We start from the raw sequence: 22,256 nt of genomic DNA on the forward strand, positions 1-22,256 counted from the left end.
TTTTCTTTTTGTTTTATATGAAGGTGAGTTTATAGTCCAGATGAGGGGGTGCTATGGGGAAACGCTGCCCCTCACGCTTCTCTAGCTGGAGGCGGAGGACTAGAACACTCAGGCCAGAGGGTCCAGACACTCGCTATGGAAGTTAGCTGCATAGCTTCCCTTCTCTGGGCCCGTCTTCCCATCCGTGACTGGGGATGGCCAGTCCTGCCCACCTTCCTGGCCTGGCCAGGGGCTACAGCACGTCCTCGGGGCCAATGTGGACGCGTGAGGATTCTTGGCTTGGTTTTGGTTGGAGGGGCCAGGCTGGCTGGCTCTTCGGGGGTCAGGGAGTGGGTTCCTCTACCCGCCGCCGACTCTTCCTCCTCACCACTGCCATCAGCATCGAAGCTCAAGTAAGCATTTCAAACTACACGGAAGGGTGGTGCTGTGAATCGCACCGGTGCTGGGTTTAAAGAAGCCTGATTCTGTAGATACCGAATGGAATCCCATTATGTAACTGACTTATCTTTCCGGGGTATTTTTTACCACGAAGGTAGACATCTTATATTAGTTCCTATCACTTTTAATACGCACCTTGTCTTCCATGTTGTGGTGAAACTGATGCATTTTATCTCCTTTTGATGGAAACCAAATCTATCACCAGTGCTGCACTCTGGCTAGCCTCCCTGAAGCACGGCATTCTTTGTATATTATTTTCTCAGAAGTCAGAAGGGCACAGCTCTGGCTCCGGCAGTTCTGTCTGGCTCTGTGAGAACACGGGGCGCTGGTCCCCCCACAACCTTGCCGCCACAGATCAGTATCGGGCTAGAGCTTTGCCACCCGAGCACCCTCAGCCAAGCAGCCCTGCTGATCTAAACTGGCCTCTCCGGGGGCGCCTGGCCGGCTCAGTCTCTGGAGCGTGTGACTTGATCACAGGAGTGGGTGTTCGAGCCCCACTACTTACGTCTAAAAATTTTTTTTGAGAAAGATTTTAAGATTTTATCTCTTTGATGAGAAGACAAGCATCTTTAGAGCCACTTGTGTCTTATAAACTGCCTCTTTGTGCCTCTTATCTGCTCTCCTGAACGGCTTCTCTCTCTCTCTGGGGAGAGCTCTCCCAAGCCAGGGACAGCTTCCCCACCGAGTCGGCCTCTGCCCTGTTCCTCGGTGGGGCTCTTCCAGCTGGTGCTTCCAGAGGGTTGGGTAACTATAATTGTCCCCTCACCTCTTTCTCTGTGACTAGGGCAAACACTGCCCTATCCTATGTAATCATAAAAGTATCCGTTGGCTTTTTTTGATAACTGACGAGGCAATTCAGGTGTTTCCTTCCTGTCAAGGGTACACAGGTACAAGAATTTTCATAACTTTGGCCATCAGTCCTCATACAGATTTTGTCAATACTTCTATGTCCCAGGGTTCTGTTGACCGAAACAAACGGCCAAAACGTATGAACGGCGAGGGTCACTGCTGCACTAGGTTCTCTCGCTTTCCCTGGAGAGGCGCAATCTCAGCTTTGACTTTCCTAGATCTCAAAATCTAGTCCAAACTTTGCCCAATGTAAAACTTCTTCCCTCCCCTCAGCCGCCTCCTAGCGCGAGCAGGAACCTGGGCAGTTGGGTCAGGCCCGATGGGGCTGATAACAAACCGCTTGTGCTGACCTGGAGCCGGAAGCAGAGCCGCTCGGGGGCCTCTCAGGTTTGCTGTCTTCCTGCCCTTCTGGGGAGGGGGGTAAGGGCTGTGGCTGCAGCGAGTTAAGGCCGAGGGGACTCGCCCATCTCTCCACCTCTCCACCTCCCCCGGGCTCCCCGACACTTCCACTATGACGGGATCAAGTCCACGTGCTTTGCTTGCAAGGAGTGGGGAGAATACTCCACAGTCTGGGGCGTCACATTTTACTAGAGCTGAAGTCACAAAGTGTGGCCACAGGCCCGGGCATCTCTGTCAGGGCATTTTCTATAAAAGTGCCACTTCTGTCCCAGCAGCAGGGAGATTACATGCCCGGATCAACCTTCGGAAGTAAACAAAATGCCAGATTGTATACACACTTTAAAAACATGTTTAAATCATTGCTGAGCAACACGAGAGGGGTAAAAACATGCACGTGGGCCAAAAATAAAAGCAAAAAGTCTGAGAAGTAAAACCAGCTTCTATTTTGGGGCTTCTGTGGAACCCTGGTGACCTTGACGTTCTGCTTGAATGAGTACTGGGGACTACAGGTCAAGCTCAGAGCCTGCCAAAGATGAGGAGTCCCAATCCCGGCCTCCGACAGAAACTGGGGCTTCACAGGGCTTCATCCTCAGGACGGGAGTGAAGGAGAAACAAGCCCACTGCACAGAGAAGGGCAGCAGGGGGTCTTGCCTATCATGATCTCCATGCTGGATAGATTGAGGAAAAAAAGTACTCCCCTGAGAATTACAATTCCCTCTTCTCTAGTGTGTGCAGTCGAAATTCTTAGACTGGGGCAGGGGTGGGAATGCTCAAAGTTTCAATCGGAAAAAGCTCCATGGCTGTGTTTAAAGTGATCCCTGAGCTTAGGACATGAGCAAATGCAAATCCTGTCTGAAAAAAAATGTGGTTTCAGCCAGTCTCAAAGAATTCTCATGGTCACAATAAAATGAGCATTTTGCAAACCAAAATCACAAGATGCTATAGAGTGAAAAGGTAAAGGCACACACTGGGAAGACCGTTGCAACACCTAGACAAAGGATTAGTATTAAAGTGTGTATATATCTGTATGAATAAAACTATAAATCAATAAGACGATGACAAGCTAAATCACAAACCAGGCACTTTGTAAAAGCCAGATGGCCCGGATGTGGATGAAGATGCTTAACCTCATTAGTCATCATGGATGTGAAAATTAGACTTCAAGGTAGCATTATATACCCACCAGACTAGCAAAACTTTAAGAGTTGAGCAAATACTAATGGTTGGTGAAGAGCATGAGGACAGGCACGCTCATCCACGTGGTGAATCACAGCGCAAGCTGATACAGCCGTGTTGATAAAGAGCTTGTCGGTACCCTATAGTATTATCTAATAAACCCCTCCTAAGTTAATATCCTAGGAAAAACCCTTGCTCCGGAATATTCACAGAAACATTGTTTCTAATGGAAAAATTAGCAACAATCCGTGTGTCTGTTATCAGCAGGACCTACCCGTGCATTGGGCTGTACTCCGATGATGGAATTCCACAATGAACCACAGGGAAGGGTTAACCTGTTTGGGTTTGTCACTTGCAGGCTGGCCTCCCCGAACACGGAGCTGGCCTCTTCCAAGGCTCCATGGAGTCCAGCCATTGCCAAGTGCCTAAGGCACTGATCAATTACAAAGCTCGGACCCCAGCCCCCTAATGAGGTCAGAAGGGGCTGGTGCTTCTCCGAGCAAGAACGCAATGCAGTAAGTCCTGCCGCTGGCTGGCTGTGTCCAACAGCTACGAGAGCACAGTCTGGACCATGGATCCAGGACTGTATCGGGGGGCAGCGTTCCCAAGTGAACGATCTGGCAGATTAGGGCTGGAACCAAGGTTCAGCCACATATTTACTGTGTCCCTTCCCCGGGTGACGATGGCGGAGCTGTGCCTCATGCTTATGCAGCTTGATGCACCACAGCGCCATGGCGGGCACCCCTCGTCCAGAGCACACTGTCCTGCAAGGAGTGGGACCCGCGGGACCCGCATGGGGGGGACGGCTCCCATCTCCAAGGAGCGCTGTTCCAGCAGCCTGGTGGGAATTTCGTGCGGCCACTGCCTTTGCACGACAGTGAATGAACCATAACCACATGTGTCAACACAGGTACATCTCAAGAACAATACTGAGGAAATGAAATCAAAGAAAGCAAGCTGAATGATTTCATGTACATAAAGTTCAAAAATAAGCAACCCCCCCCACACACACACACAATACAGCGGTAAAATTCAAAAGAAAAGCAAAGGAATGACCCACCCCTCTATCAGGGTAGTGGCTTCCTCTGCATTCATGGAAGAACACAGAGGGCCCCCATACGGTTCTTCTTAAGCTGGGTGCTGGATATAGGGTGTTTATTATTCTTTAAATGGCAAAGGTACGTTTGAGACACTTTTGAACCAATGTTTCACAATAAGAAATTTTAAAAATTTTGTTAAAGACCTGTTCCCGCTGCTGACAGTCTTCGGGTGAGATCCTCGACTTCACACTGCTGGTTGAGACTGTAAACTTCCTCCCTACATATCGTCTGCTGCGCAGTTCTCCAGCCTTCTTGCCCCCCACCGTCCACACGGTCCGTTCTCCCTTCCCGGCCCTCCTCCTACAGCCAGGGCAGGTGGGCTGCAACGTCCCCTCCTTCACCAGCCACCCCTACTCTGCTCTCTGCTCTTGGTCCACCTAGTGAATTGTCACCCCTCCCCAGACCTCCCTGATGTGCGGGACAGCTGCACGCCCCCTCCTGCCCAGCTGCACCTCTCGGAAGTCATCCCGTGGTCCTAGCCGTCTGTACGCTGCCACCTCCCTCGCTGGCCCAGGTTCCAGAGCCTTCATCTTCGTAACACAGGTAGGTGTCGAGCATCAGGGGCCACCGTGACCCCTAGAGTGTCACTAGACGCCAGTGCCGACAGAAGCAGGGAAGCCGCAGCCAACGCTGTGTGCTCTCCGCCTGTGTTCGCTCACTTAACCCCCAGCAACCCTGTGAAGAGGCACCGGCTGGTCAGGGTTTCGGAAACCGAGACACTGACACGGTCATAGAGATCTGTTGACTTGGGATCCAAACTCAGCTTCTGACTCCAGAGCCCACACTTAGTCACAACTCTACACTCCCAGAAAACTGTGGAGCGGGTTGTCAGCTGCCTGTTGTCTCCATAGAGGACAGGGTCGTCAGCTTGGTCTCTGAAGCTGGATGGCTTAAAGTCCCAGCTCCATTACTTACTGGGTGGCCTGAAGCCAAGGCACTCTGAGCTTGCTTGCCGTCTGTAGAACGGGGATAACAGAACCTGCCTGCTGTCCCCTGGTGGCGAGCTGTCCTGGCGCCAGCGTTCCTGGAGAGACTAATGTAGCCACAGTGCCCCCAGCCGGCCTCCCTGATCAGCGCTCTAAGGCCAAGCAACCTTCAACAGCAGAAGGGACAAGGAGTCTGGACCCTTGACCCCAGACACGAGCCCATGTGTGGACCGTCAAAGGGCTCAAGTTCATGTAGGATGCAAGAAGCACTGATGACACCACCAAACAATTTCCCTTCATATACCTAGAACCAACTGCTCCTGGACCCTAAATACAAAACTCATGAGCCTGACAATACCGGTCCAGAAAATGTGAGCCCTCTGAGAATCCCCCAGCTGAGACCTACTGCCAAAAGGTTCACCTACAAGGCAGCTGAGCCCCGTCTGAGAGATGCGGCAGGGGTGGCAGCTCTCCATTCCATTTTGTCCAAAATAACCAAGTCTGTCATCCCCCTGCTTTTGTCTTCTGAGGACAGTCAGAGACCAGGCTCTGGACTGAGCCCCAGGGTTGAACCTCTCAGTCTGCCCCTTAGCAGCACCTGACATAAGGTAAAAGGGGGAACAGCAGCACTGAGTACAGGGCCCCGCCCTCGAAATGAAAATCTAGGCAAGAGAGACAAATGCATAAACACCTCCACGATCACAGAGCTGTGCCAGAGCCGGGAAGCATGGCCAAGCGAGGTCACTCACCTGCGGGGCCAGGGCTGGGCAGCAGAGGCTTCCTGGAGGGAGCCCGACTGTGCGGAGGGAGCCTCCGGGGAGAGCAGACAGTGGAGGACGGAAATAGCCGTCACGGTAAAGGCAAGGCGGCAGTGCAGCAGAAGTGCTGGCAGAAACAGTCACGGTGCTGACGGTGGTGCTGGCAGGAGTGGTGGGCACCGTACCGCTGGCCTCGAACGACGCAGAGGGTATGGGTACCACCCCCCAGCAGTTGCAAATCTGTGTACAACTTCTAACTTCCCCCAAATTTAACTACCAACAGCCCATTGACCAGAAGCCTCACCGATAACATTAACAGGTGATCAACACGTATGTGGATATGTCCTGTCTATTATATTCCGACAATCAAGTCACTTCCGGAAAAGAAAGTGTCATTCAGAAAATCAGAGCAGAAAATACACTCACAGCACTGTACTGTGTTTACTGAAAAACCCTGTGTGTACGCGGACCCGCACAGTTCCAACCTGAGTTGTTCAAGGGTCAGCTGCAGTGGTAGTAAAAGCCGTAGCGATAGCAGCGGGACGAGGAGCCGTGGGAGGAGAGCCAGCAGACGCGGCAGCAGCACCCACGGCAGCAGCAGGAACGGGGGTAGGAGGTGGTCAGAGCAGGAGCGCTGGACGAGTACAGTGACAGCAGGGGCAGCGGCAGAAGTAGCAGTAGCAGGTCGGGTGGCAATAGGGGGAGGGGCAGTAGTGGGGGAGCCGCAGTGGGGAGAGGGGCGGCAGTGGGGGACGGCAGCAACTGGAGTGACAGCAGCAGGCACGATATACACGGCATGGGTCCCGTGCACCCACCATTCTACAAACTTCTCTACATTCTAATTCACTTAAGCTTTACAAAGTCCCTAAATAAATACAATATCCCCAACTTCTGAGAAACTGGAACAGAGAGAAGTCAAATCATCTGGCCAAGGGTCCCACCCTCCTAAGTGCCACAGCTGGGATTCTGCACTCCCACCTCGTGCCCTGGACTGCAAAGGAGGCCTGAGGCTCCATGGGGGTGCAGGGAAGCTGCTCGTCTGGACAGCTAAAAGCCAGGTTGTTTCAAGAATAAAATGAGAGAACCTATGTATTGTGTCCAGCACACAGCTGATAGGAGGGGACAGACGGTGGATGGAGATGAAAGCATTTCGGGACTTCTAACCCAAACACGCAGCTCCCAAAGCCAGGAGAGCAGGGCCAGGCCCCAGTTCTAGGGCAGCGGTCTGGAATAGGGTGGGGGTGGGACTACAGTCCCTCTGAGATCCTCTGAATGTATCAGAAGCCCCTCCCCCACCAAAAAAAACGAACATGAGCATGGACACAACACGTGCTTCACACCACAGCGCCCCTCCTGACCCTGGAATCCCCCGAGAACCTTCCTTTCTCTCTTAAACGGCTTTCCTGGAAATGAAGCCAACCTAAACAAAGCCTACTCCCACCTAGCCAGGACCCAACCAATGGCTTAGTGCTGGGCTAGCGGAGGCCCAGTTCCGCCCTTCCCCACCTTGACCTGGGGCTCCACACCTTCCCCCTTTTGAACCGTGTCCAGCATCAGGAGATCTGCATGACGGCTCTTTTCTTAAAGAGGACAACCCCACACTTTCCAAACCAGAATACCCCAAACCGGCCTCTGATTGGCCTATGTTGGAAAACCTCTAGGTGTTCAAACGCCGCCAGGTCACTCCCCTCCTGGGAGTCTCCACCGAGAACTGACCCGGACTAACAAGGGGCTAGAGCTCGGAGACACGCACTGCAGTGCTGTCTGCCAGCAGCAACGACTCCGGTGTGTGTCACAAAGGCGAGTTCCACGGACAATCACAGACACACACAAAGGCTGTCCTAGTCAAACATCTGTGAAAACTGGGTCAGAAAGTGAAAAGGTTTCTTTTTTGCAGTTTCCAAAGGCCTTACTAACTAGTGAGCGCTGTGAGCCTCCAACCGAGAGAACAGCGCGCCCGAACTTTCTTGACCGTGGAGCGCTGACCCAGCAGCACACACGCGGAGCTCTTCTGTGGCACCAATGGGGACTCCTGTGCTTTGCCGCACTGCCCCCAGCCCCAGCACACCACCTCCCCAACAGTCAGGGCTCCCCCCCCCTTCTCAATTCACATTCTCTTACCCCCTTACCTGCTCCCATCAAGCTTCCAGCCCAACTCGCGCCTGGACTGCTCTTGTCCAGGGTCCTGAAACCTCCCGGGGCCACCCCGGACACGCACAAACACCCTGGCCTCCTTCCTTCCCCTACGCACACCTTGATCATTCCCCCTTAGAAATTTCCCCTGCCAGCAACACCCCTCCCCCCTTTTAGCAAATACGCACCAAGACTTCAGCTTCATTATCACGGGAAAGAGGCCACCCCACCTTCAGTAGCCAAGAAGCCCTGCTTTCCCTCCCAGAAGAGGCGTTCCACTCGCAATCTGATCTGCTATGCTTCTTTACTCCACTGGCGTGCAACCTGCTCCACTTCCAATGTTCAAAAGCTAGAATCTGGAAAATCTTTCGGATTTAAGCCAGCCTGGGACCTGTTTTGCAGCGCCCAGAGCAGAAGACTCCTTCCTGATACATTCACACCTCCTCACCGGCAAGAAAAGGCTGTTTTTCCCTCACGCCCCCTCCTTTCTCGGTTGCTGTGGAAGGTAACCCCACAAGGAGGTGCCGGCAGGAGAGTGACACGAGACCCTCTGAAACACAAGGTCAGGGGCTGCGGGGCCGTGAAGGGCCGTGAAAGAGTCTTTCTGGCAAATGTGCTCCCTCCCCGACCTTTCCAGCTTGGGCTTCCTTTTACAGACACACACAGGGAGGTGCTATGTTTATTGTTTTCTTTTTTTAATGAAACTAAATCACTGCTTACAAAAACCTGCAAGAGCCCTCGCACCCATCCCCTTCATACTTCCCCTGGCTCAGCCTCTCCCCGTCTCCCAGGAAGTGAAACTCAGTGAACGCCATGAGGGGAGAGGCCCTGGGCTCCAACCCAAGCCTTCACAGGGTGACAGTTCTACCTCCCATGATCCTTCCTGTCAGGCTGGAGGTGGCATGGATGAGGGTGGTCCCCGCCGCCGTGGCTCTCAGGTCACCACCCGGACCAGAGTGAAATGATGTGACTGCCCCGCCCCAGAGACCCCCCGCCTCCCCGTAGTTCTCCCCTTCCTCCCCCCACCCCCCACCCTAATTCTACCCCTCTACTGAGATGAGGCCCAGCTCCCAGATCCGAAGGACCAGGGCCTACAGGCTGTAGAATTTGAGGCTCCTGTCCATGCCCGTTGAAGCGATGAACTTGGCGTGGTGCCCAAAGGCCACCCCTGTGGTCAGGCCACTGTGCTCTGAGGAGAGAAACAGGAGACAGTGGTGAGGCTTCTCCCCTTCGGGGCTGAACGCTGACCCTGAGAACGCGCCCCCAATTCATCCAGTGCTTCCCGGGTCAGGGCTCACGTACTCTTTCCCCAGTTGCCTCCGCACCCCCAAGGGCAGGGTGCCAGTCCGACCTGCACACCACCCGTCCCCAGGGCCTTTGGGTCACAGCAGGCACTGAGTTCTTGTTGTGGGCTGAGTGAACAGAGGAACGTCAGCGCCCCCACCTGAGCTTTTGGGGAAACTGCAATTCTGCTCAGTTCAAGTTTGTTAGAATTGACTGGAAACTGGCAAGAGGGTGCGACAGACCAAGCAGACATGCTTCCCCTTCTCCCCACCTTAGTTTTACAAATTTAACTGAGTTTTCACTTCGGTTTAAAACCTCACTGCTCAGTTGGCTGGTATATGTTTATAGTATGTAGTTAGTTCTAACTCCTTGCTTATCACTGGACAGTCCGTTAGCATGTTCCAGCTCAGGGAGCTCTGACGTAGGGACCCCGGACCCCCAACCCAGAGCAGGGCTGGACCACAGGCAGAAGAGGCTGGGTGACATGCTGCCCCAGATTCAGGCAGTTCATGAGCAGCAAAGCAAATTCCTTCTAGGTTTAGGGTAACACCTGGAGTCATGACCACAGAGCCCAGGCTGTGCTTCCAGCCCACAACTCTACCCCACTCAACAGCAAAGCCCAGAGCCCAGTGAAGGGTCACGGTCAGGCCTGCACACCCCTGCAGCACACTCACTGAGCAGGGCTCAGCAGAACGTGGCAGGGCAGGAGAAGCATCCTGGGGCCCACCCACACCCTGCTGACAAGGAGGAGAATTTCATCGACAAAGACAGCAAACAGCTGCCATTCACTAGCACCCCAGCATGCAGCAGGCACTCTGTCACTGTGCGTGCCACTTCCGTATCCCTGGCTGGCACAATCTGCAAAGCAGGGCCAGTATGACCATTTTAAGAAGCTACAGCTCTGAGAGGGTAAGTCCTGGACCCAGGGCCTGCACAACTGCTAGAAGAGGCTTGCAGCCCCATTAGCCGCTGGCCCTCCACTTGCTACTTTCCTTCTCCACCTTTCACGACTGCAATCAAGTGATTATTTGTGAACTCGTTCCACATGTGCCTTCCTAAGCTGACTGGAAATTCCATCAGTGCGAGGCCTGGATCTCAGTTACGGCTCCATCCCACATCAGACAAAGACGCAATGCTGAACAGCGGCAAATCCTATCACGTGCCAGACGCTGTTCTATGTATGTACGTGTGTGACACACGTACGCACGTCACGTACACAGCTACTTCTCCTGTTTGTATGTCTGTGTACGCACAGAAACAAATAACTTCATATATATACAAACTCATCTAAGCCTCACCACCACCCCGTGGAGTAGGTAGTTAGCATTCCCCTGAGACACTAGGCGACTTGTCCGATGTCACACAGCTTGAAGCAGACTTGAAGTGGTAGAGCTGGCATTTAAAGCCCAGCAGTCTGACTCCAGTTCATTTTCTTAGCCACTCAACTCGTCTTAGGTAGTGATGAAAAGCTGCCTAGGCAAACTCACGCCTGCCCCTAGAAATTCCTAGGCCAGTGGTATCAGCCCTCTTCATTCCAGGCCAGGGCACCCTTGGGGTCCCAGAGTCAGACCCTACCTGTGAAGTGAAGAATCTCTGTCCACTGCTTGCAGATGTAGATCTGGACATCTGTGCCCCCGAGGGCCAGGTAGGTACCGCTCTGGTCAAAGATCAGTGACTTCACCTGCCAGAATCAGGAGAGAGGTCACAGGAGAACAGAAACTATGGGGCAGTAAGGGATAAACAGCAGTTAGATTAATTCAGTGAATAACTGACAACCAAGGAACTGCAACCAACAGAGCAGGGGAGAGAGGGGGCACACCTCAAAGTTGTTATCCAGCTGCAGTGTCTTGAAGTTTTTAAGCTTGCGCAGATCCCAAAGCTTGACAGAGGAGTCGTCAGCCGCCGTAGCCAGGTAGTAACCATTCTCCGAGAAGGCAATGCTGGTGATGGGGCCCGAGTGGCCGGGGAAGTTGGCCACGTTGGTGCGCTCCTACGGTTGGAGGATGGGTAGCACAACATCACCCACTGGTCATGAGAGGGAGAAGATGAAGTTCACCAAATGCCGACCTCTGAGCCGTCCTCCTCCATCCTTCAGGGAAGGACCACTAGCAGGAATGGCAGAAGCAGATGGCCCAGTCCAGGAACCCCGGACCACACCTATCACATCACACACACGCACATGCGCACGCATGGGCGGCCACAGTCTCTCCACCCTAGGGACACCCCCAGGACCAGGAGCCATAAGCATTTAATCACGCTGCATAGTAAAGAGCTCAGAACCTCGGCCTCAGATGGAGGCTGCCATGTCCTACCTTCAAGTCCCAGATCTTGATCTGCGAGTCCATGGTGCCTGTCCCAAAAATGAGTCCATCAGGGTGGAACTGTGCACAGGTAAGAGCTGTAAGAGGGGAAGACAGAGCTGTGCTCAGAGCCCACGGGAGAGACAAGCACAGCGAAAGGTTCCTCGTTCTTCAAGCTGCTCACTGTGCCCAGGACAATGCCTGGAAGCCGGCAGGTACTGGCAGTAAATGTATTTTAAGAACAAGTGAGCAGGTGACTAAATAAAACATAAAAATAAGTGGTAGGCAACAAAAAACAGAGCCCAGCGCCTCTGAAGCAACTTACAGCAGCCAGAGGTCTCATCTGTCACCTTGGTGAGCACACGCCCTGTCTGGATGTCAGAGAACGCCCAGTACTGAAAAAACAGAAACAGTGGAACCAGTAAGAAAGTGGGTGCCCTTCAGGAAGGCAAGGACCCTCATTCAGCAAGCCCTGGCAAAGCTAGCCCCTCTGAGCAGAGGAACATTCTCCTCTGGGGTTCTGGGGAACCAGCTGGTGTTGGTAAGATGTTCCCTCCTCCCAGGATGTTCAAGCTCGGAGACCAACAGGCCTCTGCAGTGTCCAGGCTGGGCCCACACCTGGTCATCAGAGGAGCTCAGGAGATAGTCCCCAGTGGCATGCAGGCTGAGGCCTGTCACGGCGCTCTCATGGGCCCGAACGACCTGCACACAAGAGGCATTCGGGACCGACCAAATCCTGATAGTAGCATCTGGAGAGGCAGAAAACACCAGCTCCTGAAAGGAGAGCAGAAGAGAAGGACCATAACAATCTTACAAAAGGGGGCTGGGGACGGCCATAACCCCAACAACTGCTACTCTTTCAGCCCTGTCCTGCCTACAGACGTCCATCCACGCAATGATGCCTAAGAGAGCCAACGGTAAATGCTATTTAAAACGGCAAATCAAACAGCATGGCCTACATGAGGAAGCCTATCTATCCAGCAGTAAGAAGGACAGCTGTACCGGGGCGCCTGGGTGGCACAGCGGTTAAGCGTCTGCCTTTGGCTCAGGGCGTGATCCCGCGTTATGGGATCGAGCCCCACATCAGGCTCCTCTGCTATGAGCCTGCTTCTTCCTCTCCCACTCCCCCTGCTTGTGCTCCCTCTCTCGCTGGCTGTCTCTGTCTCTGTCGAATAAATAAATAAAATATTTAAAAAAAAAAAAAAAAAAAAAAAAAAAAAAAAAAAAGAAGGACAGCTGTACCAGAGAGCAATTTCCCATGCCCTCTTTCTAGGACCAGAATGAGCAATGTGGCTAGTGCAACTGAAGAAGCGAATTTTTTTGTTTTAGTTTTTTTTACTTTGTTTAAAGAGACACATGTAGCCAATGGCTACTGGCAGGGATAGCGCGGGTCTGAGCAGCACTGGGTCTGGGAGGGGCTGCAAGGGCAAGTTCCGCGTTCCAGTGGCTCCCACACTTCAGCTCTGCGGTGGCAAGTTCATCCTCAGAAAAATTCGGGGCAGAGAGAACTTACATATAGTGTCAGCTACCAATTATTTGGGTTAGGACATTAAAGATTGTAAGGCAGAACCAACTACCCTATTTCGTCAACACAATTTCATAAGAAAAATAACATATTAACACCCAGTCAGCAAGAAAGAAGTGCTTTCCATCTGAGATACATTTAGTTTTGGGGTGCCTGGCTAGCTCAGTCCGGGGAACACGTGACCCTTGATCTCGGGGTCAGGAGTTCGAGCCCCACGTTGGGCAAAGAGATTACTTAAATAAATAAAACTTAAAATGAATAAACGAATATAAGTAAATATGTTTAGTTCCATGAAAAATTCACATTATTCATCTATTTCTAATTTCATTAAGGAACAGGGAAAAGGCTGATCATCTGGGAAGCACAGACTTAGCCACTCTCCTAGTCTCAGACCCAAACAGTCCCCGACCTCAAGACTCAAATCCTGTAAGGTAAGTAATCTGGTCTAAGGAGCGTCTAAGGAGCTGTCTTTGCCCTCTACACCAGCACCTCTCCACCTACTTTAGCCCACGTCACTTTCAATAGTCAACATCAAGTCCCCCCTAAACCCTGCAGGACCATGGGAATGTGGACAAACCTGTCCTTCCCAGATATGCTGAGTCAAGATTTTGCTGAGCTTTGTTTTCCATGTTTGTATTATAGATGGTGTAGGGTTTTTCCTTTTCCTAACGTAACATAGGTCTATGAATATGCTTATTCGAGCTCTCCACTTCCTCTCTTCCCCCGGTCTGAAGGCCACTGTTTTAAGTCCTACAGAGTACAGGGCAACCCTGTGACTGCAAACAAAGGCCTAGGGCCCACTCGGAAGGCTCAGCGCTCTTCCTCAGGCCCGATTCACTTCAACAAGGACACAGCAGGGCACTGGGTGACTGGGCCGCAACCCGAAACCACTGCAACAGGGCTCAGGAATGAGGAACCCAGTGACTGGCACAACCCTTTACCTGGGAAGGATGAAACACCACACTCGTGACTTTCTTGGTATGGCCTTTGAGGGTGGCCAAGATTTGCTCAGAACTCTTGTCGAAGACGACAACATTTTTATCCGCCCCACCTAGAAAGGACCCAGATAAGATCCAAAAATGAGTCACGCCCACCAGGGTCCCTCTGCTGAAGAAGGTACTTTTGTGCCCAGAACGTGCAGAGGACAGAAGCATGCACCCTCTCCACCACCCTCCCTGCCTTGGCCTGCCGGGCCTGGCCGGCTCTCACCAGTAAGGATCTTGTTGGTGTCGGCAGGGCAGAGGTCCAGTGCGAGGATCCCAGGAATGCTGGCACTGTGCAAGCCCTAAGCAGAGGGCACGACATCAAACCCAGTCATGGCCGAATCCAGGCCGGCCATAAAGCCACACAACTCCCCCAATTCCATTCCCCAACCCCGGGGAACAAGAGTGACTTCTGTTCCTCATCCCCTGTGCTTGGCCTCCTGCCCGGACATGGCACCGCCATCGCGGCATTACTGGGAAAGCCACCACCAGGCAAGAAGAGAAGCCCTGAGAACTCCACAGCTGGGGGAAAAGCCGGAGCCAGGCCCGAGCACAGCTCTAGGCCACTGCTCCCTACGCTGGATGCCCGGCCCAGATGCCACGGGGGCACCCCGCCTCCCAGGTAGCAGGGACCTGGCCACTCACCACATGGGATGCCACCTGCCGGTATTTGCTCAGCTCCTCTGGCTTCACCAGCTCCTCCGGCACCGTTTTCCCTCTCTGAGAAAAAGCAAAACCCCCCAACAAGAGCATCAGTGAGTGGAGGATGCAGCAATTGCCCTTCCCCCGAGGGCGGCAGCCGCCTCTACCGGCCAGCTCTCCCCTGGCTCCCCGGCTCCGGGAGGACTCACCTTCTTACGCTCCGTGGTGAGCACAGTGGCCTTGTCTTGAAGCTGGGCGAGAGGGAGGAACAGGTGCAACATGAGACAAGTTATCTTGCCAGGACAGCGGCATGCTGGACACTGGTCACATCCCCAAGCGTCACCTGTACTCGTGATCTGCTGGGTTCTGTGCTAAAGGTTTATGTGCCTTCCCTCTTCTTACTCTCACCCCAACCTAATGAGGGGGTGCTGTTGACCTTACTTCACAGAGGAGGACACTGAGCCTCAGAGGAGTGAGGTCACGTCCCCAAGGCCTGAGAGGTGACAAATGGCAGAGCGAGCACCTGAACCAGCTCTGCAGAGCTCCCAGACCAAGTCTACACCACCAGAAGAGTGAAGATGCAAGGTGAGCACACACAAGACACAAACGATCAACTCCTACACGCAAGTTCTGTGAATACGACAGGGCACTGGCCCTGGAATCTGGCCCACTCTGCCTCTTGTGAGCTGTGCCTTTGAATCTTAGTCTCCGGTTCTTTATCTGTAAACTAAAAATGGTAATTCCCGTTCTATCTCCCCAGAGAAAACATATGAGAACGTGTAACAAAGTGTTTTACAATCTGCAAACCACCCCCAATGACAGTAAAAGCTACAAGTTGCACTTATCAGTCATTACAATCTTTTAAATTCTCACAAGTCTACAAAGTAGACACTGTTAGAAACAAGTTTAGAACAGTTTAGAAGCAAGGAAAATGAGATACGAAGTTGGTTAAGTCAGCCCAAGGTCATAAAGCTTCTAAGAGGTGATAAAAAAGCATGAATACAGGCCTCAGTCTGTGCTCTGCACCTCTCTGCTTGAGTCCCGCATGGATGGGATTTCTAGTCAGTACTGGGCTCAAGGCAGAGGGTGAGAAGTGAGGGCCCACCAGCATTCCCACCCAGTGACTTCCCACAACTTACCTTCTGGATAATCTCAGGGGTCATTCCCACCAGTTCGCCCAAATCCATCGGCTCGCCTGCACCCTGAAGACAAGAAAGTTAAAGGTGAGGGAGGCACAGAAAGCCAAAGACACTTGCAGGACAGTCATGTGCGACACCGCACAAAGGGACTGCTGATGGGGGGGTGAGGGGGCGGCACACTCACCGCAACACTAGGCTGTGAGCTTGGCACGGCCTGCGGCACGATGAGACCAGCCTGTGGCTTCAGGGTGGCCAGAGCTGAGAGAGAAGAAGAGATTAGCAATAGGGTATTACAAAGCAGGACCAGCCCAGAATGGGGGATGGCGGGGCAGAGGCTGCACCTTCGCGGGCAGCTGTAACTTCCTTGGTGAGACGGGCAATGACACGGCAGGCGGCATCGTGCTGGTACAGTGCGTGAGACAGCTCTTGGCGGGTTGTCTGCAGCTGCTGGCGCAGAGTGAAGCTGTGCAGCATGACTGCATCCTGGGGAAGGGAAACGCCAAGGTGAGGGGGTGGAGGGGAGAAGGGAGCACCCAGTAGAAGGGTCAGCCCTTGATCAAGAGGACGCTGCCCCGTATTCCCACAGCCCGGACCAGTATCAGTAACCTAAGTGATACACAAGGGACCAGGAATGCACTGGCAGCCACCCTGGAGCTGCTGCCCCACACTGGACACTGGGCAGAGCGAGGAGTGGGAGCCCTCTCTTCTCCACCCCCGTCTCCAATTTACTGGCAAATCTCGATGTCATGCCGTCACCTCCCCACAAAGGAAGAATAATGCTGCCGCTGCCATTTATCGACTGCCCTCATTGTGTCAGGTACTGTGCAAGACAGTCGCTCAAGATGTATTCACTCATTCATCTTTTAGAGAGCCTACTACATACGGTGTGGCTCTTGGTGCTAGGGATATACTGATGAATAAAACAAATCCCTGATGTCACGAGGTTTCTGTTCTAACCTTATTCTAATTCTCCCCCAAACCCTGACAAATTGGCACAAATCCCTGTCCTAGAGTCAGGAAAACCGGGACTCACATATGAGCAATTTGCCCAAGGTCATATGGCAAGTAAGCAAGGGAGCTAAGTGTGGAACCCAGATCTGTATGACCTCAACAACCAGGCTCTTCCTCCGCTATCATGCTGCCCCTCATTTAAAAAAAAAAAAAAAAAAGCTCCATCCTTCCCACCCCTAGTCCTAGTGCAGCGATCCCCTCTCTTCAAATAGAGAGACATCGGTTCTCTTCCAGGGACTCACCCACTCATCCTGCAAGGCTTTCAGAATGGCTGGGATGCTGGTAGCGGAGGGGGGCTTGGGCCGGATTGGGTGAGCAACTGCCAAGAGAGGGAGAGTGGGTATGAAGAACCATAACCCGGGGACTCCTCCTCTCCCCCACCTCTTTCTCCTTTAGCCTGCATTAACAGAACACCATTTCCTCCTCCAGTGCGCTGGCACCACCTCCCAACCTCTGAAGCTCTGAGCTAAAACAGCCCTGGACCGAGGCCAGCCACCAGGCACCTTTGATGTCGATGAGCTGCTCCTCGGATAGAGGCTGGTTGTTGATGGGGTCTGTGCCATTCTCTGCAATATACTTCTCAATGAGCCGCCGCTCATAAACATGATTAGAGACAGGGGACACGCACGGGTGCTCAGGCACTTCATTGGAGACTGCGGAGAAAAGGCAGGCAGTGAGATTGGGGTGCTGAAAGGGACCCTGGGACAACGGGATGCCTCACAGGCAACTGGCTCCAACAAAGCCTCACATCCTCACATTCAACAGAAAGCAGGACATGACACTAGTTTTGTAACGTCCCCAGCATCTTTTCAGCTACGTAACTAGCTTCTCCATCACTCTCCTGACAGGTAGTCAACCAACAATTACTGCATGACTACCACATGCCCCATACCTACAAAGCAGTCAATAATCCCCGCCCATCTCCTTTTGGAACAACGATGCTCAGGCACCCATTATACTCTAGGACACGGAGATACACACGGTCACTCAAATCTCAGTCTACAGCCCAGACGGATTACCAGACAAAGAAATTACAAAGCATCGTGACAAGTGTTACATTAAGAAGAAACACTTACATGGCGTTCATCAGGTGCCAAGCATGATTGCAAACATTTTCCACAGATGACTCATCCTCACAACAACCCCCAACAGAGGTAACACTGAAACTCCTGCCTCAGTAGACTATGCACCCTCGAGGACAGGGATTACAGCTGGTCTGACTTCCAAGTACAATGCAGATGCCCAGCAGGCATCCAGTAAAATTCTAACAAGAAAACCTAAACACGATCAAATGAAAGGATGGTGCTGGAAATACAGGAAAAAATCTTCCTCAAGACTGAAAGAAAACAATGAATGTGAAAATATTTTGCAAACTGTAATTTCTTCACTATGAAAGATTCCTTTTTCTGGCTCATTTCCCTTCCTTCCTTCCTCCCTTCTTTTGGGTGCATGGAGGTTCTGAGAAGAACACAGGGCTTACTGAGTTGGAAGCAAACCGAGAAAGGGATGTTCTAGTAACCTGATGACACAGTGAGAATGGAAAACATCTGAGTGCCGCATTAAAATACCAAAAGGAAAGACCGTATGCGGCAGGGGGAAAAAGCCTGGATCTGGGGTCGGAGAAACTACCTCCACCACCCAGCTCCGCCACAGTCTCCTAGAGCCTTACATCCTCATCTGTAAAACCCCCATCTTCGTTTCTGCTTTGGAGAATTCTTGTGAGGATAAAATGAGATCACGGACTTGGAAGCGCCGCGTCAAGGGCTTTATAAATGTGCGCTGTATCTGGTAGTCGTACAGGATGAGGCTGGGAGCCAGGGGCCTGGATTCCAGCCCTGTCACTGCCTCTAACTCGCTGTGTGACCTTCGCAAACTGCAGAATCTCTGACTACCCGAGCGGGACCTCAGACGTCATGTAGTGCAATGCCCTCTTTTTGCAGATATGGAAACTGAGGCCCAGAGCCTGCGCCAGATCACAAAGCCAATCCGAGGGGAGATACTGCACAAGCCCGATTCCTACACCACAGTTGTTTCCCTGCACCAGCTCACTCCATCCAGGCCTCAGTTCACTGCGTAAACGAGGTGCTTGGCCTCAGTGACGTCTGCGACAATAAACTTGAGGCGTTATGTAAACTGTGAAGCGCTGCGCAAATGCACCCCACGCCGAGGAGGAGGAGGACCCCCGCGCTGACAGGCCGCCGCCCTGCCCCCAGGGAGCCCTGTTTTCGCCTCCGCCCCGACCCCGGCGCCGCAGCGGCCCGCAGCTCCTCCCGCTCCGCGCTCCGGCCCCCTGCGACCTGCGATCGGCCGCAGGCGACACTCACTCGAGCAGATCAGGGACATGGCGCCGTCGCTGAGCTCCGAAGCGCCTCACACCTGGCTCCGGGATTCGCTTCTGCGCCGCCGCGGGCCGCTTCCGGTTCCCCGCTGCTTCCGGGACGCTCCGCGGCCAGCGGGGAGCGACCCCGCCGAGCGATGCCCGCGTAGCGCTTCACGTGGGGCTGCGGCCGGTCGCGCGCCTCAGCCTCCAGCACTTAACGGAAACTGCCCTTTCCCAGAATGCAACCGGGCAGGAAAGGGCCCGCCAGGGAACCTTCGGCCATTTCCGGACCGACTCGGCGCCGTCCGTAAAGCGCTCCCGGGGGCCGGGCCCGAGGAGGTTCCAAACTACATTTCCCATGATGCAGTGGGAATTTAAAGCCAATGCATTGAGCAATACTTTCTTGAGACCTGTGCTGCGCTGGTCCATGGGACCGTCGCCTTGAAAACTTTGGAGCTTATGAGAATTTCCTAATCAACTTTCTAAAATGCATCTTCCTGGGGTCTGCCTTAGAAAGTCTGCATTTTCAGTGTGTGCCCCCACGTGATTCTGAGGCAGGTGTATCTCCGACTACCCTTTGAGAGACACTGCTAGGTGACCCGTGAAGAAAGCGCAGAGGCAGATGGGTAGACCTGCCTCTGCTACCAATTTGCTCTGTGATCGTGAGCAAGTCATCGCCTTCTCTGCCCTTCCTACATGACTGCCAGGCCCCTTCCAGCTTAGATCTGTCGGGTTCTAAGTGGCTATCTCTAAGAGGCTCTAAGGAATCATGTACAGAACACGTGGTGTGGGCTATAAAGGATCTAGGCAAAGCAGGACAGACAGGTGTGATCAGCGAAGTCTTGGCTGAAGAGGGGTGAGTGAGCTGGATTTTTACAGGTAGGCAATATTCAGATAGAAGGGGAGAACAGAAGGCATCCCAAGATGAGGAAGAGTGTGAGCAAAGTCTTGGAGAGAAGAATAAAAGTTGCACGTATGAAGGATAGTATAGCATAGTAGCCAAAAGCAGTCTAAAGTCAGATTGCGTGTGCTCTAATCCCAGCCCACCCAGCTAGTAAACTGTGTGAACTTCTCTGCCTTAATTTCTTTATCTGTAAAATAGGGGGAACGATGACAAGGGTTGAACTAGCTCATACGGTTGTTGTGAGGAGTTAATACTTAAAAAGTGCTTTGGGGGGTGCTGGGGTGGCTCAGTCAGTTAAGCATCCTTCTCTTGACCTCAGCTGAGGTCCTGATCTCAGGATTGTGAGTTCAAGCCCCGCTTCTAGACTAGTTAAAAATAAATAAAATAAATAAATAAAATAAAATAAAATAAAATAAAATAAAATAAAATAAAATAAAAAGTGCTTTGGAAATTGCCTGGCAAATAGTAAGATATCCATATTTGTGTTTATCATTATCCTTGAATCCAAGCAAGATTGTCCAAACTACTATTATGTCTCCCCTGCAGCAGTAAAATAGCATCCTAATTGGTCTTGCTTTGAGCCTAGCCTTCTAATCCACTTTTTACAGAACAGCCTGTGATCCACTTTCCATGAAAAATCTATTCCTGCTACTCTCTAGGCTTTCCATTCATCCAACAAATTGATTGGGCTCCTCCTAAGTGCCAGACTCTGCTCTGATAACTGGAGATATGAATGGTGAACAAGGGTTCTGCTCTCTTGGAGCTTACATTCTTTTTGGGGGGGCAGGTGGGGCAGCGGGGTGGCAGAGACAATCAACACATCAGAAGAAAATTCCAGAGAGTGGTAAGTGCTAAGAATAAAAGAAATCAGAGAAAGATGGATGGGAGGTGGTATGGATGGGAGAGATGGGCTGCTTGAAGCAGGGTATTCAGGGAAGGTAGCTCTGAGGAGGTGACATTTTTGCTGAGACCTGAATGAGGGATAGTGTTTCTGGCAGAGAAAACTTGCCCCCAAGTCCTGCACCATCTAGCTCTTACTGACCTCCACCACCACACCTCATCTTCCCTCCGGCCACACTGGCCTTTCAAGTTCTCAAACTTAGCCCCTCTGGCTGGTTCCACTACTTGTGCCTGGCAAGCCTCCTCTCTCCTCCCCTCTTATTCCCTCCAAAGTAAACTTCAATCTCATCTTAAATGGCACTTCCTCTGGGGCCTTTTTCTTGACCCCTGACTGAAGTCTAGACCCCACAACACCCTGTAATTCTCCTTCAAGCCATTCTGGTACCTATAATCATTTAATTATTTAATTGCTTACAAGCGTCTGTTTGATACCTGTGTTCCCCACTAGACTGTAAACTCTCTGATAACAGGAACCATCGTCGTTCTGGTCACTGTTGCTCCTCAGAGCCTAACACAGCGCCTGACCCACAGCAGGAACTTCATAGCTGTTGTTGGTTGAATGACAGACTGCCCAACAGGCCAAGCATCTTGAATATTTGGATGTGATAGGAAATAAAATGAATCCATTTAGTCAGGGCCTGGAACCAGAGGCTAATTAGACTTGATGGGGCTGGCCGCAGAACAGCAGCTGAGCTGTGGAGTGATAGCTACACTTCCAAAAGATTCCTCTGGAAGACACTTCCTGGATGGCTTGGAGGAGGACAGACTGGAGGAGGAGAGCCAGGAATTCATCTGTTGGACAAATTCTTATTGAGTACCCACTGTGTGCCAGTCAGGCACTGTCCTGGGCATTAGGGATAATACTGTGAGCAAAAGCAGAGGTGTCCCTATATTAGGGAGCTTAGGGTCGTGACTGAAGAATGGAGAAAACAGGGAGTCCTTTCCAGGCTTGTGAATTTCAAAAGCCAGCCCCTCAGGGATAGAAAGGATATAGGGACATCAATTTTGGAGTAAATATTACAGATAAGAACTTGATCTCAGAGTCCTCCCCACTCCCCCCCCCCAGTCTCAAACTCCCATAGAGGAGCTAAAGATCCCCTAGGCAGGGAAGGAAGACATAATAAAAAAGGGATTTATGCATAGTTGTAGGTAGCACCCTGAGGAAGGAGCTCTGCCTTGCTCACCCCAGCCAAGGCTGCTGCTACTTGGGAACTAATGGGACATGTTGGCCAGTAACCCAGAAGAAGCTCCATTTCCCAGGTAGATTTAGTGGCAACCTGTGTGGACAAGTGACAGAAGAGTAGGCAAGACAATGCAGCTCAACTGACAGGATTAGTGACACTTTGGCCCCATGTTAATTTTCTAATCACTGTGTACTCTCTGAAATCCAAGGTGGGAAGAACCCCAAACTGTCTGAGATTGTTTCTACTACTCACATGGAAAAGAGCTGAAAAGAAAGTCACTTGTCA

General features: G+C 52.1%; 1 protein-coding gene across 1 annotated transcript; it reads right to left on the reverse strand.

Moving 5' to 3' along the window:
- Positions 1-8,453: 8,453 nt before the first annotated feature.
- PRPF19 (pre-mRNA processing factor 19) lies at positions 8,454-19,226 on the reverse strand. Its single transcript, XM_034645532.1, has 16 exons — positions 18,988-19,226; positions 17,167-17,316; positions 16,906-16,982; positions 15,994-16,135; positions 15,837-15,910; positions 15,653-15,715; positions 14,723-14,764; positions 14,517-14,591; positions 14,098-14,173; positions 13,830-13,939; positions 11,982-12,137; positions 11,689-11,758; positions 11,376-11,461; positions 10,883-11,053; positions 10,639-10,744; positions 8,454-8,968 (listed from the first exon to the last, which is right to left on the reverse strand). The coding sequence occupies exons 1-16, from the start codon at positions 19,004-19,006 to the stop codon at positions 8,871-8,873; spliced, it is 1,515 nt and encodes a 504-aa protein (XP_034501423.1). The 5' UTR covers positions 19,007-19,226; the 3' UTR covers positions 8,454-8,870.
- Positions 19,227-22,256: the final 3,030 nt, after the last annotated feature.

The sequence above is a fragment of the Ailuropoda melanoleuca genome, chromosome 16, assembly GCF_002007445.2.
Source record: "Ailuropoda melanoleuca isolate Jingjing chromosome 16, ASM200744v2, whole genome shotgun sequence".
In the NCBI taxonomy this organism is placed as follows: Eukaryota; Metazoa; Chordata; class Mammalia; order Carnivora; family Ursidae; genus Ailuropoda; species Ailuropoda melanoleuca.

Bases quoted from the DNA above. Each gene is read 5' to 3' on its own strand.
- PRPF19 (XM_034645532.1), bottom strand. The intron at 14,592-14,722 runs GTGAGTCCTCCC...GCTTTTTCTCAG, and splicing joins TCACCACGGAGCGTAAGAAG to AGAGGGAAAACGGTGCCGGA. The intron at 11,054-11,375 runs GTAGGACATGGC...CTCCAACCGTAG, and splicing joins TCAAGATCTGGGACTTGAAG to GAGCGCACCAACGTGGCCAA.